We start from the raw sequence: 15441 nt of genomic DNA on the forward strand, positions 1-15441 counted from the left end.
AACAAATTTAAAAGAGACAAGAAATCTATTTTTGAAAAATGTGAAATATCCAATCCACATTTTTCCCGAGAAAATACTATATAGTATTTATAATCTTTTTTAATTTATTGAGAATGCAAAAAATGGTAGAATTTACCAAACGTGATGGTATATATACAAAGTATATAGCTGAATAGATGCAGAGCGTCTTCAGAAAATTCTGTACATTTTTGAATCAAATTTTTTTTTGAAAGGAATAGGAGAAGACAACGTTTCAGGGACTGGCAAGTCCTAAAAAGTCCTATACAGTATAGGCTAGACCATAAATACGGTACTAGGGCAGGATCGTAGTTTTTTAGCGTCAGCCACAAATTTAAAAATTTAGATTAAAATAAAAAAATTTTAGAAAAATTAAAAAATTTAACTATTGAAATGAATCATAGAATCATAGAATATTAGAGTTGGAAAGGACCTCCTGGGTCATCTAGTTCAACCCCCTGAGAAATAACCCCCCCCCCAGTGAAGAATACCTACAAGGACTAATTGTGATATACCGCCCCCATACAGGACACCTGTTACTTACCGTGTCATTTCCGGACGCTGATCCATAATTCCCAGCAATATTTTGCCCTTGGTCGCTATTTTGCTCTTCACTCCCACGAGTAACCAGTATCCTAAAATGTGGCTGCCTAACATTCTGCTCTTGTCTAATTTTAAAGGAGCACCCTTGTCCCAGCAAGGGTCTTTCTCTGGAATCATTCTGACAATTGTCAGTAAAGTCCTGACTACAAGACCTGTCTTCGGTGTTCACCCCGATCTCCACGGGGCTGATGGTCTCCGGACGTGGTTGCAGCGGGTAGGAGGTACTCCGTTCAAGTCGGATACGAGGATATCGAACCAGTCGGTCTCCTTTTGTACCGGTGAACCCAAAATTATATTCTCCCCCCGGGCTACAGTTGGCAGTCTGAGATTGCTGAAGTTGGAACACAAAACATCTCTTTCCAGGGCTCCCCGAAGTGTCCGGAAGATGCTGTAGTGACCAACGTCTTGGTTCGCTGCTTGACCCATTTTGGGCATCATGGTTCGGCGACACTAGCCTCACTTGACGAATGTCGGGGCTGCGTGTCTGACTGTTGACTCTAACCCCACCAATGTTTTTGCTCCATGTAGGTACGTTGTTGACCTCCTCTTCTCCATCGTTACCGTAGCCAATATGTCCATTTTGCTCCACAAACCCATGACCGGAAAATCTTGATGGGAAGGAGATTGCCCCGTTGACTTGTAGCCTCCCAGACTCGTACACATGCGGAGGAGAATTACTAGGAGTATCCTGCGGGGTACTTATGGTAGAGGAATTTTTTCTTACGGCTGATATGTAATGCTCATTGAAGTCCTCGAATCCGCAAGAAACAGCTTCTTCGGAGAACTCTGTAGTCTCGCACTCGTCGTTTTGCCCTTTCCTCTGGAGAGAGATCTGCACAGAAGAACTTCTCGTTGGGCGCACATCAATGTTCTGCAGCAGCTGTGGAATAAACATAGACGTGCTTCTTTTCAGAGCCCCTTCTTCTTGGAAATCCCTATCTTCGTAGTGTCTGGTGAAGACGTGGGTCCCGTTCCTCCTCGGCAGGGTATGGAATGCCATGAAAAAGTCTTCTTCTTTCTCCTGGTCTAGGATGTCTGACTCCGGAGCTGTGTTGCTTCTGCCTGAGCCGAAATGAAACCGTAGCCGGTGGGCCATGGTTTAATGACTGGCAGGAAAAAGTAAAAAAAAAACAAAAACCACGACGACGTTGCAGGCTCCTCTGCCAGCAGCGAAAACCCAAAAACGTAAACTCCAAGTAAAAGTGTCCCATCTGCCAAACTGTTAGCACTGCAGTACTGATAGCGACAGATAGCAGAAATAGCCTAAGTGACAAGCAGCATTCCAGGCATGATTGGATAAGAGGAATCAGGGCTTCTACATACTGTCACATAGGGTAGGGTGACGGGAGTCATGTGACCGTCGTCCCCCCCCTCTCGCCAGTGGAAGCAAAGATATTTTTTTTTTCATTTAGGTATTTTTTTTTCCTCTTGTGTGTCCAACAGCGAGAGCCTGAAACGGCATCTTCCCAGCTGCTACTTTTCCATCAGAAACCAAGCGGCGCTGGGAGAACGTTCACATTTGTGGCTGATGTAAATCCAAACCGCATCGTATTCACTGGGCACCGCTTTACTTTGCAACAAAAAAAAAAAAAAAAATGGAAAGTTTAGAGGAGGAAAAAAAAAAAAAAAAAGGAGGGGAGAGAAACTCCAGGCGCGTTTCACAGCTACAGTAAACTTTGTGAATTACCTTCTGCAGCTATTCCCTATATGATCAAGAGACGGGCTGCTACGTGGAGCGACTGGAAGTGACAAATAGCCAAAAAGAGGGGGGGGGTGGAGCGACAGGGGGTGTCCGGGTTTCTTCCAGTGAGAAGACAATAGGATATAGTACTAACTTTTTTAATTTACATTATTGTTTACTTCAAATAGTTTTGAAATTTAAATTTAAAAAAAAAAGTCACGCCACATTCTTAAAGGAAATGTTGGATTCTGTAAACAGCGCCACACCTGTCTTCAGGTTGTGTGTGGAACTGCAGCTCAGCGACATTTATTTGTTCAAAGTTGGGCTGCAATACTGGACGTGACTCAAGGCCAGAGGTGGCGCTGTTTTTTTTTCCCTTCAACTGCTGTATTTTTTCTTTTTTTCTTTTCTTGGAAAACATCAGGTATGTGCTATGAGACGACCATACAAATTCACTCCTCCGTGGGAGTCCTTCCCCTCCTCGGGCTAAACAATATGTATGTATTTATTCATTTATATAGCGCTATTAATTCCATAGCGCTTTACATACATTGGCAACACTGTCCCCATTGGGGCTCACAGTCTAAATTCCCTATCAATATGTTTTTGGAGTGTGGGAGGAAACCCACGCAAACACAGGGAGAACATACAAACTCCTTGCAGATGTTGTCCTTATCTTCTGATATGTCCATGTTCAATCTCCACCTGTAATAAAGCTGTGGCACATTGGGGGGGGGGGGTGGGGGGGGGGGTTCGGAAAAACTTATTTTGCTTGTTTTTCAAGGGGTTGTCTAAAATTTAGGGCTATCCCCTTGAAGAAAAAAAATTTAACTATGTATAGGTGTTCCTCCCCAACAAGTTTTGTATTTCTTTGGGAGCTGAAAAAAATAAAAAATACAAATAAAAAAAAAAAAATAAAAAAAACTTTTTATCCCCAACTATGAAAATTTTGTTTCATCATCAAGACAACTAACAGTTATCTGACACATTGTACACACAGTATGCCAACGGGCAGGTTTAATTAATAGGTACTCGGGGGAGTTATAAAATTCTTCCACTGGCCGTGAACTCTACCTATAAAGATAAGATCCATCGTGCTGTTCTATATCCTCACAATACCTGTAATTCAGTATGACGCTGGAGCTGCTCCCCCTCATCTCTGGGATGTTACATCACACATCAGGGGGCCTGCTCCATAATGTTAGGACTAGCCCCTGTTCTCAGACTGCAGGGGAGCAGATTATCAGGGGGCTGGTTATTACCAACAACATGGAGCAGGCCCCCTCATGTGTAATGTAACCTCCCAGAGGCAAGGGGGAGCACCAAGGAGCAGTTCACACTGAATTACAGGTATTGTGAGGGTATAGAACTGCATCTCCCTGCAATGCCACTTTAACCCCTTCTTAACATTTGACGTAGCTATACGTTACGGTCGGATAGGGAGACCCAACCACCGATGGACACAGCATGGCGATTGCGTGGGGCACATGGGGCTGTGTGCGCATGATTGCCGCAGGGAGCTTGGTGTAAGTTATAGCCAAGCTCCGGCTGTCACTGCCTTGGATGGTCCCTTCGCCGTCACTAGCTGTTTAACACCCTAAATGCTGTGATCATTAGCAATCACAGCATTTAGGAAGCTGAGAGAGGGATGGTGCTCCCGCTCCCACCCGATCGGGACCCCCGTAACGTGATTAGGGTGGACCTGATCATTGCCATAGCAACTATCAGGGGAGACTGATCATTGTCATAGCAAGCAGAGGACATTACGATGACCTTCGGGTCAGCCATCTACAGCAAGCCTGTTAGACCATGCCAGGAAAAAGGTCTAAGAGTCACTGCAGCACAGATAGGTATAATGTATTGCAATATATTATAATAGCGATAAGACTAAGTTACTGTCTCATATAGGCACGAAGTAAAAAAATAAAAGGAAACAAGTTTAAAAATCGTAAAAAAAAAAATATATATTAGTTTTATAGATCGGGTTGTTCTGGACATGGTGGTAACAAATTGGAATAATTTCTTTTAAATTATATATATATATATATATATATATATATATATATATATATATATATATATATATATATATATATATATATATATATATATATATATACACACACATACATACATATATACATACATACATATATACATATATACATACATACATATATACATACATATATACATATATACATGCATACATATATACATACATACATACATACATACATACACAGACATATATATATATACACATACATATATACACATATATATATATACACATATATATATCACACTAGTTAACCCCTTCAGTGAACAGCTAAGAAAAAATGAAAGAAAAAGTGGCAAAAAAAGTCCATCACACGGGTGACAAAAAATTGGAATAAAACACGATCAAAAAGTCATGTAAATAAATATGGCATCGCTGAAAACATCTTGTCTCACAAGTAGTAAGTCCTCAAAGCGGTCAGCGAAAAAATAAAAAAAAAAGTATAAAAAGGTGAAAAGGTCTCAGAATACACTAAAGCAAAAATAGTTTTTTTTTCCCAGCAAAATTGTTTTTATGGTGTAAAGCGGCAAAATATTAAAAACAAAAAATACACAATATAAATGTGCCATCATTTTAAATCGTACTGACCTGAAGGAAAAACAAAAAAAAAAAAACCAAAAACAAACAACTTTGTTTCCGACACCGTAAACTGCGTAAAAAAAAAGAACAAAACAAAACAATTTTTCTATTGATGTTTCTTTTTGATTTTGCCTCACAAAAAGCAGAATAGAAAGCGATCAAAAATTATTATATAGGCCAAAATGGTACCAATAAAACTCCAACTTATCCGGCAAAAAATACAAGCCCTCACGACACTGTACGCAGAAAAATAAAAAAAAAAACTCAAAATTCAGTGATGTTTTTTTTTTTTAAAAATGAATAAGTTTTTCGTGTGACAGTAGCCTAGCCTAAAAAAATTAAATCTGGTATCGCTGTAATTGTACTGACCAGAGAAATAAAGCCGCCCTATCACTTATACCGCACGGTGAACGACGTAAAAATAGTAATAAAGACAATTTAACTGCTGTTGGCTTGTTCATTCTGCCTCCCAAAGATCGCAGTATGGCGTGGCTCACATTTATCCTGCGCTCTATGCTGAGCACTTACACCAGGGATGTGTAAACCTCTCAAAAACGTGATTTAGACAAAATTCCCCAACTGATAATTCACTGTAATGAGGCAGAAAAAGTCAGTCTGAGATCCCATCTGGTGTGTGTGTGTGTGTGTGTGTGTGTATGTGTGTATGTGTGTATGTGTGTATGTGTGTATGTGTGTATGTGTGTATGTGTGTATGTGTGTATGTGTGTATGTGTGTATGTATGTATGTATGTATGTATGTATGTATGTATGTATGTATGTATGTATGTATGTATGTATGTATGTATGTATGTATGTATGTATGTATATATATATATATATATCTTTTTACGCGTCTTTTTAGGGGTGCACAAAAGTGAATTTAACAGTTTTATTCACCTATGAACAGTGGCCAAACAGAGTCCGGAGTAACTGTGCTGCCTCATTATAGTGAATGGATCCTTCGGTGCTTTCACCTGAACCACGCATTTCACAGATGTAGATGGAAACCCCGATGTAAGTGTTCAGCATAAGAGCACAGGAAAAATGTGAGCTGATCCAAAATGTTCAGTACCTAAATTGCCACCAATAGTCTTCAACTCAACCCACAAAACACAAGTCCCTACTCAGGACAGTCATCTACTATTGGAAATATATGGGGTTTCCAAAATTACTGGTAATAGAAAGGCCCTGTAGAAGTGCTATAGCTCCCCCCTCCCCCCAAAAAGAGATCCAGCAAAATCTGCGCTCCTAAATCCAAAAGCACCCCTCCATTCTGGGCAACACAATGTGCTTAAACCACAAGCAATGTCCACGTTTTGACTTGTCGTCATGAAGAGCGCCTACCTAATTTACGTGTCTCCAGAAGCACCAGCTGAGCACAACTTATAGGTACTACAATGCACGGGCACTACAGGGGCTTATTTGCAATTTTTAATTCTGCAACATTTGCTGCACTTGACTGCATGAGTGTTTTCCAGAAACAAAATGGTCACTACACCCATAAATGAATTCCCAGAGGGTTGTAATTTCCAATATGTGGTCACTTGAGGGGGTATCTAATGTTTTGTTACTTAGGGTCTCTGTATATGGAGTATTAAAACTACTCTAGGAAAATCTGTCTTCCAAAATTTAAATGGCGCTCCTTCCGTCCTGAACCCTATGGTGCAGACAAACAGAGCATAAATAAAAAATTTGCAGCACCTCAGGTGAAATCCTAAATCCAGGATAAGGGCTGCAAGTCAAATCTAAGGAATCTTCTTGATTACCATGTCACAGAAGCTAAAGCAGACAGCATCCCGGGGTTTGTTTTTTTTTCTTTTTCAATTTTTCTTCAATTCACTAAGTCAGGCAATGCTTCACCCTAAAATTGGGCTTTATCAATCATATACGGTACTTGCTAAAGCCCAATTGTAGGGTGAAATTTTGCCTGACTTGGATTAAAGAAAAATTGGAAAAAAAACAACCCGGGATGCTGTCTTTTTCTTCTGAAACAGTACAGCCACTTTCAGAAGAAATTGCGTAACACATTATGGGGCCTTTGTTTTATCTATTCCCTTTGTGAAAATTTCTGGTGTTCTGGCTCCTCGGGGTTTTTGCCAATGTGACATGGCACCCATAAACCATTCCAGCAAATTCTGAGCTCCAATAAGGCGCTCCTTCCCTTCTAAGCTTTGCACTGTCCCTCAAATACAAGAAAACTGGTTAGTGTTTCATCAGCGTTTTTTGGGCAGAGAGAAGACAGAGAGAAGACAGAGAGAAGACAGAGAGAAGACAGAGAGAAGACAGAGAGAAGACAGAGAGAAGACAGAGAGAAGACAGAGAGAAGACAGAGAGAAGACAGAGAGAAGACAGAGAGAAGACAGAGAGAAGACAGAGAGAAGACAGAGAGAAGACAGAGAGAAGACAGAGAGAAGACAGAGAGAAGACAGAGAGAAGACAGAGAGAAGACAGAGAGAAGACAGAGAGAAGACAGAGAGAAGACAGAGAGAAGACAGAGAGAAGACAGAGAGAAGACAGAGAGAAGACAGAGAGAAGACAGAGAGAAGACAGAGAGAAGACAGAGAGAAGACAGAGAGAAGACAGAGAGAAGACAGAGAGAAGACAGAGAGAAGACAGAGAGAAGACAGAGAGAAGACAGAGAGAAGACAGAGAGAAGACACTTTCTGATAGAAAAAAATAGAAGCAGAACATGGAGCAATCAGTCCATGAAATATGGATAGCACATTGATGGCATCAGGGCCCTGTCTAATTTTTTCAAGGACCCATAAACTAGCATTGCTATTGCATCAAGATCAGACATGTCTCTGCAATTTTATGCAGGCCGGTCAGCACAAGGTAATGGACTCGTTAATAGATCTTCATATGTACGAGTGCCCTGCGTGAAAAACCCGGATAGCATTCCTACGAGAAAATTTGATGTGTGAATAAGGCCTAACTGATCCATCAGTCTATGTAGGTAGCGATTCAACCCTAATTCCCAAGTCAGTGTCAGGGAATTTCGGTGGAAGTGTCAATTAGTTGTTACCCAGCTTTAGAGACTGTATCAGGGCTAGCCATGCACAAGAGTGTTCTCATTCATTGACAGGAAGCAGAGATCTTGAAAATAGTGAAGAACTGTTACATAAAGTCTATTAGAAAGCTGTAGGACTTTTCGTATATACACTTCTGAAGATCTGCGTTGAGCATCTGCAGTGGGTTCTGGCCCCTTTATTTCTGAGATCCAAGTTTCAGACAGTCGTGGCAGAAATGTTAGCTAGTTTTAGTTTACATGACAAGTGCCAAGGTTCAGTACAATCCTGCATTGTTCTATCTGGACCCGGAGCCAACAGCACAGACAGTCCGGGTATCGGGCGCATACGAAGTGGCAGCCAGAATCACAGGTGCTGCAGAGACTACCTTAGAAAATCAGGTTGATTCAAGGGATTTTTGATAAGTCTAACTTTAAAAATTCCATAATTACAAAATAAAAAAAAAAAAAATTCTGTACTTTATTTTTTGCTTCCTGTACCCTTCTACCCCCCCCCCCCCCCCCGTCTACAGATACAGATGTGAAGCTGTAATACAATATGTGAAGGTGCCAGATGGGAATGGTTGCGCGCGAGTTTGGTTCTCAAGCGACGGCGTTTGATATTTGCCCTTATGTTCACTGGAAACCCGACTTAATTAGAAGGCGGCCAATTCCTAGAAAATGCGAAGAGAAAGGCGGCACTGATATATTAGGAAAAAGGTTTCCAAATATTGACTTACACAAACCTAAAACCTTCCTAGGGGCTAATCCACCCCCCCCCCCGTGAGCAGAATCGTTAAAGACGCTGTCATCATAGAAGGAAAAGTTGGACAATTTCTGAACATTCCGAAGAAGTTTTATTCCCAACGTTTGAGGTCTTCTACTGACCATAGAACCGGTCCGACTGCTGTGACCACCATAGATTGAGAATGGGGCAGCAATCGGACCGGAACGTTATCAAACGTTATATCCTGGAACTCCTGTCTTAAGGCCCTGAATTCCAATGGTCATCACGGCATTCGCATGTAGACAACCACCATGGGTTTTGTCATACAGGACAAATCTGACATCTTGAAGGCCAAACTATCCACAGTCAATACCTGCACCATTCACAAGGCCAACGCTGCTCAGAATTTCCATATACGGGGGACAAACCGTCGTCTACATATAGATTATCTCTTTCCGAGCCTCTCCGCCACATCTCTCCTTCCAAAAGCACTAACCAGATGACAGCTGCGCGAGATAACCTCTGACCTGGAAGTATTCCTCAGATAGTTGCTTCTAAATTCTGAACATAAGAGGTGGGGGAGAATAATAAAAGGGGTCACTTGTAAGATAAATCTCAAGTGCATGCAATGAATTCCTAAAACTGATTGTCAGGTGGAAAAAGTAAATCAACAAAAAATGAGGCACACTGGGTCAAAATATGGAAGGTATGAAATGGAGATACATGCAATAAATAAGTGATCAACAAAAACAAGCCACACACTAGGCCGAAATGAGGCAAAATGAGCCAAAAATTGGCGGGTATGAAGCAATAAATAAGTGATCAACAAAAAATAAGCCTAACTGGGCCAAAACATGGAAGGAATGAAACAGATGCATGCAATAAAAAAAAGGGATCAACAAAAACAAGCCACACACCAAGCCCAAACAAGGTAAAATGGGCCAAAAATTGGAAGACGTGAAATTGAGATGCATGTGTGACGCCCCAGGGCTGTGGGGTATCGGTCCCGGGCGTGTGTGACATTCAGAGGGAGTCGTGGTTGCGGACGATGCCTGGTTCCGTGACCCTGAGGGTCGGTTCGATAGAAGGGTGAAAAATAAAAGGGAATAAAAATAAAATAGTTCTAGACTACGCCACTAGAGGTGTGCGGCAAGGTTATTGGGGCCGCCGCTGCAGGGTTCTGCTGGGGCTGATGGATTGATGCAGCTTAGGGCTGTTTCACACATCCGGCTTTTCACCGGATCCGATGCAACTTCCGGGTCACATGCTTCGGTCACATGATAGCATGTGACTGGAGCTTGTCGCGCTGCCATTGTTCTGTATCACACTGTACTGCAGTGCGCTGGATTCAGCAATCCGGCGAAAAGCCGGGTGTGTGAAACGGCCCTTAGGTGTTTGAGCCCTTCGCAAGCAGGGACAGGCCCCAGCAGTGAATGAAGATGGGGATTGTAATGGGGAACAGTCTGTGTGAGTGCACGGGGGCGATAAACAGTCCACACCAGTATAGTAGTTTCAACTTGCCTTTACTTGTGCTTCTTGGACCCGCTGGTGCCAGTTCCAGGTGTCCCCGCTCCCCTTGTTCTCAGTGTGAGCTGTGACCTGGGTTGGCTGTCCTCCGTGCACACTTGTTGTGGTTGGACTCCCGTGGCCTGGAGCTACTTGGGAGTCCCTTCTCTTCAGTCTGGGTCCTAATGCAGGCAGCCTGGACTATTTAAGGGGTTCAGGCCCCGATCCACTCTTCGCTGCTTGTGCTTCGGACTTTTTTGGGTTGGCAATTGACCTTGGAGATCTTCTCGCCCGGCAGAGTTAACAGTTGACCATAAAGTGTCCCGCTGTCCTATGATCTGCACCCCCCCCTAGTGCTGAGTCCTGTGAGCCTTGATTCCAGACTTCCACAGGCAACCAACGGTTCCTGGAGTCCTGGTTCCTTACTCCACAGTCTCTCACTCCTTTTACAGCACTCCGGTGTTGCTTCAGGTCTTTTCTGTACTTTTCGCTCTTTTCTCATCACAACTCCTACTCCTTCCTTCACACTCCTTGACTACTACTCCTGAACGGAACTGACTACTTTCTCCCGCCAACTTCCTCCTGGCCCCTCCCCCTCACAGGGTCTCTCCCTAAAGATTGGTTGGTTACTTTCCAATCAGTGCCCTTCCTTTTTACCTGATGCTAAGCAGTCCCCTAGTCTGGTGTTGGGGTTGTGTATTGAGGCCTGAGGGTGCTGGTGGACTGGCCGGGACGGATATTCTCGGGTTTGGGCTTCCGCTGGTTACATTTGTGGCACTTGGTACCACAGGGGTGCTACACATGCAAAAGTAGTCAACAAAAACAAGCCATATACCAGGCCCAAAAGAGAAAAATGGGCCAAAAATTGGAAGACATAAAATTGTGGAAAGAATTCCTAAAACTGATTATCAGGTGGAAAAAGTGATCAACAAAAAAAGAGCCACACCAGAGCCAAAAGATGGAAGGTATGAAATGGAAATACATGCAATAAATAAGTGATCAACAAAAACAAAACACACTAGGCCAAAAGAGAAAAATGGGCCAAAAATTAGAAGGCAAGAATTTGAGATATATGTAATAAATAAGGGATCAACAAAATCAAGCCATGTACTAGTGCCAAACGAGTAAAATGGGCCAAAAATAGGAAGATATAAAACTGAGAAACATGCAATAAATAAGTGATCAACGAAAAGCAGCCACACACCAGGCCCAAAAGAACAAAACGGGGTCAAAAATTGGAAGGCATAAATTTGAGATGTATGCAATAAATAAGTAATCAACAAAACAAGCCCCACCAGGGCCAAACATGAAAAATGGGCCAAAAATTGGAAGGCATGAAATTGAGATATATGCCATAAATAAGTGATCAACAAACACAAGCCATATACCAGGTCCAAAAGAGAAAAATGGGCCAAAATTTGGAAAGTATAAAATTGAAAAACATGCACTAAATAAATCGATCAACAAAAACAAGGCACAGACCAGGCCAAAATAATCCAAAAAGACCAAAAATTAGAAAACAGAAAATTGAGATACATGGAATAAATAAGTGGTCAACAAAAAAACAAATAAAAAAAAAACCCCACACGAGTTAAAATGAGAAAAAAGGGCCAAAAATTGGAAGGCATAGAATTGAGATACATGCAATAAATAAGTGATCAACAAAAACAAGACACACAAGAGCCAAACAAAAATGGGCCACAATTTGGAAGGCATAAATTGTGGCACAAGCGATCAACAAAACAAGCGATCAACAATAACAAGCCACACACCAGGCTCAATAGAGCCAAAATGGACTAAAAATTGGAAGGAATAAAATTGGGAAAAATGCAATAAATAAGTGAAGAACAAAAAACAAGCCGCTCACGAGGCACAAAAGAACCAAAAAGGCCACAAATTGGAAGGGATAAAATTGTGGTACAAGCAATAGATTTCTATAACTGATTACCTGTGTAAAAGTGATCAGACAAAAAAACACCATTTAAAAATATGATGAAGCCAAAAAAAAAAAAAAAAAAGAGCAAGAGGCAAATAAGGTGATAAAATAGAGGCATATGCAACAAAATCCCCCAAACTGTTCACCATGGGAAAAAAAAGTGATCAGCTAAAAAGGTGAGAGTGGCCAGAAAAAAAAAGCGCCAATGAGAATAAAAAAAAAAATAATTGGCAAAGAAAAGTGATTGCTACAGAGCACAACATTTAGAGATAATCAAAAAGAACACCTCGGGCAAAACTGACACGATGACATGCCACGTGCAAGGCTTGAGGGGAGGAGCGTGGCACAAAAATGTATACAACACTAAGACTAGAAGTCATGCCTCTCCTCCTCAAGTCCTGCGCTAAAGAAAACACACGCCATATGTAGATTTTGATGATACCTTTAAAAAGGCTCCAGACCCAAAATTAATAGATTGGCAATAATTTAAGACAATTGTCCAAATCTGAACAGTTACATATCCAGAAGAGACATGTGGTCAGCCATGAAATCCACAATATAGAGAATCCGGTGAACAGCTCCGCGTCCAAACACAGAATAAAGCAGCTGCCTCTCTCTCTATCACAGCGAGAAATCACAGCACTACCAGACAAAATGGCAAAAGGTTGGAACTTCCTACCCAGAAAAATCATTTATAGGGCCCACATTCAGCCCAGTAGTAGTTACTAAGGCTACTTTCACACATCAGTTTTTTGGCATGTGCCTGATGCAACGGATCCGGCGCAGAATATGCAAAAACTGATGCGCCTGATCCTTTTAATTTGATGGATCCGGTATACCTGATCCGTCAAAAAACGGATCCGGCACATCTGTTTTTGCATCTGTTTCGGACGTTTTTTGGTCAATAAATTGGAGCATGCTCAGTTTACAAAAACGGATCCATCGTCCGCATCCGTTTTTTGACGCATTACGTCGGATCCGGAGTCCATAGTCTTCCATTGTCAATCACGCCGTATCGCGCTGCATCCATCGCGATGCGGTTTTTTGTCAGAGACAAGAGACGTTCCATCCGGCCGCCGCATTAGCCAATTAGGACTGATCCGGCAGAAGCCGTATGCAACGCAAGGCCATCAGGCACAAACCGGCGCTAATACAGAACAATGGGGATAAAACGGATTTGGCGCCGGATCTGTTTTTTTCCCCGGATTGTGCCTGATTAAAAAAAACTGGTGTGTGAAAGTAGCCTTAGAAATATAACTTGTAGCCTAATGCAAAATCAAGAAATGGTCACATCTTAAACATTTATGCCATATTCACAGGAAACGAAGAATGGCTGCTCTCCTGGGGAAGAGGAGTGGGCTTGCCACCTCTCCATTCACAACGGCTGCATTATAAAGTGGGAGACCCCCATTCTGAATGTATGAATGGTTCAGAGGTGGGACCTCCATGTACGATATGCCATAATTGTCTAAGATGAGAATAGCCCTTTAATGTACTGCGCCTTCAACAGTTACATGGATCATTCCAATTGCAAAGCTTCACTTGTAAGTTAACAGACCGAATGAGTTTTTCTTAAAGAAATAGTCTGGCATCTAAAATGTATTTTCTGAATATCAATTATTACTTTTGTAATTTGAATTATTATACGTTACCCCATCTTTCTTCCAATCTTGCTGATCTCTAAATATTTTTTTTTTCTACTTCATTTCCTACGAAGGTTTGCTTGGGAGGAGTCTCAAATGTGACATTACAGGAAGCTGGGGCTGCACTCACTCTCCGCAATGCCCATCAATCCTCCTGGAATAGGATGTCACCCAGGGGAAGCGATGCAGTTACTTATTATTTCTGGCATCACTTCCCCCTCTGAAGACGTTCTGGGTGATGGATGTTGGGAGAGATGCAAGTGCAGAGCTGGCTTGCTTCTTCTCACTTATCTGCTGCTGTAGCTTCTAACGGTCATTGGAAATAGTAGTAAGTGACATCAGCGCCAACCCTGGATCATGATTTTTAAGAGGGCCGTGCTAGAAGCCGTGGGGAGGTTTCGGTGTCACTTACTACTATCTCCACTCCCTGGTGACTTCTTTCATAGAAGGGCGATGGCAGACAGAGCAGAGGGCTGGCGCTGCACTCACCTCTCCCACAGCGTCCATAATCCAGGACGTCTTCAGAGGGTGATAATGAAAGTAATTGCAGCGCCACCCTGTGGTGAAGTCCTCTTCCAGGAGAGGTGGTAGATGCTTTGTGTAGTGACTGCAGTCCAATAAAAAAATTACTTGAGGATTAGCTAGATAGGGAAAAAATGTGTGGGAATTGTATAAGAAAACTAACTATAAAAAGCGGTGAAGGGTGTAAGGATAGATAAGAAAATACATTTTAGGTGCTGAACCACCCCCCTTTAATACACTCACAGCCCATATACATACAAGTGAACAGATCAGGCACAACCGCTCAATCACCACGATATTAACTCTGTCCTATGAACCATGTTTAACACTTCAGGATATAGAGCAGAATAGCAAGGAGCTAACGTCACAGGACTCACCAATCGATTCTCATCAAATACTTCAAACAGCAGCCTGTGATTGGTTGGATGGACCTAAGAAGAAAATTAAAATAAATGTCAGGCACTAACAAGGAAGTAATTTACATAAATGTTAGAGTTAAGATTGGTCACTTGCAATAAATATGTATTTTTAAAATTTGGTGTAAATGCCGCTGTTCTCCTGAATCCGGCGTCATTTTTCTTTTGCTTCTGCGACTCTCCGTTCCCGAGATATGGCCCTTTCTTGTCTGTGAATAAATCTCGACTATTTCACCAAGTGGGTGTGGTCTTCAGCTCTGTGGGCGTTACCTTGAAGACCACGCCTAGTTGGACAACAAGGAAAAGGAAGCCATATCTCAGGAACAGAGAGGCGCAGGAACAAAAGAAAAACAGCGCCGGATTCAGGAGAACAGCGGCATTCACACCAGGTAAATAAAAAGCCCATTTAAAGCAAGTGACGGATCCCTTTAAGAAGCACTGTGTAATTAAAAACTTGCAAATACATAATACAGAGGACACACTAAAATGACATTCAGCTCTCTTATCTTTTCTCACCCTACGTATGAAACGTTGTCAAACACTTCTCAAGCGTATGTGTTTGTCATTTGACGGAAATTTTGCTGCAGGATATTTGCTTTTTTGATGATGAAATTAGCTCTGCTACATCAGTGTACCTTATTAATCTCCAGAGCGGGGCTCAGTTTGCCAAAAGGGTTCGGTTTATATAATGTAGCAGCATTGAGTTTGCCAAAGATGGTAAAGTTACAAAGTTTGGAAAAG

General features: G+C 41.9%; 1 protein-coding gene across 17 annotated transcripts in view; it reads right to left on the bottom strand.

Moving 5' to 3' along the window:
- The window catches only part of NEDD4L (NEDD4 like E3 ubiquitin protein ligase), a 444386-nt gene that overhangs the window by 211390 nt on the left and 217555 nt on the right, over positions 1–15441 (bottom strand). For 7 of the 17 annotated variants that reach the window (XR_012727517.1, XM_075327978.1, XM_075327985.1 and 4 more), the window contains exon 1: positions 563–1845. Coding sequence is in view for 15 of the 17 variants with exons in the window: in XM_075327978.1 (XP_075184093.1) it covers positions 563–1717 (1155 nt within the window). In the remaining 2 variants the exon portion in view is untranslated. Of the gene's footprint in view, positions 1–562; positions 1846–14661; positions 14716–15441 lie in introns of those variants that run through there. The other 10 variants (XM_075328051.1, XM_075328060.1, XM_075328091.1 and 7 more) reach the window with 3 other exon arrangements.

The sequence above is a fragment of the Anomaloglossus baeobatrachus genome, chromosome 1 (genome assembly GCF_048569485.1).
Source record: "Anomaloglossus baeobatrachus isolate aAnoBae1 chromosome 1, aAnoBae1.hap1, whole genome shotgun sequence".
Classification (NCBI taxonomy): Eukaryota; Metazoa; Chordata; class Amphibia; order Anura; family Aromobatidae; genus Anomaloglossus; species Anomaloglossus baeobatrachus.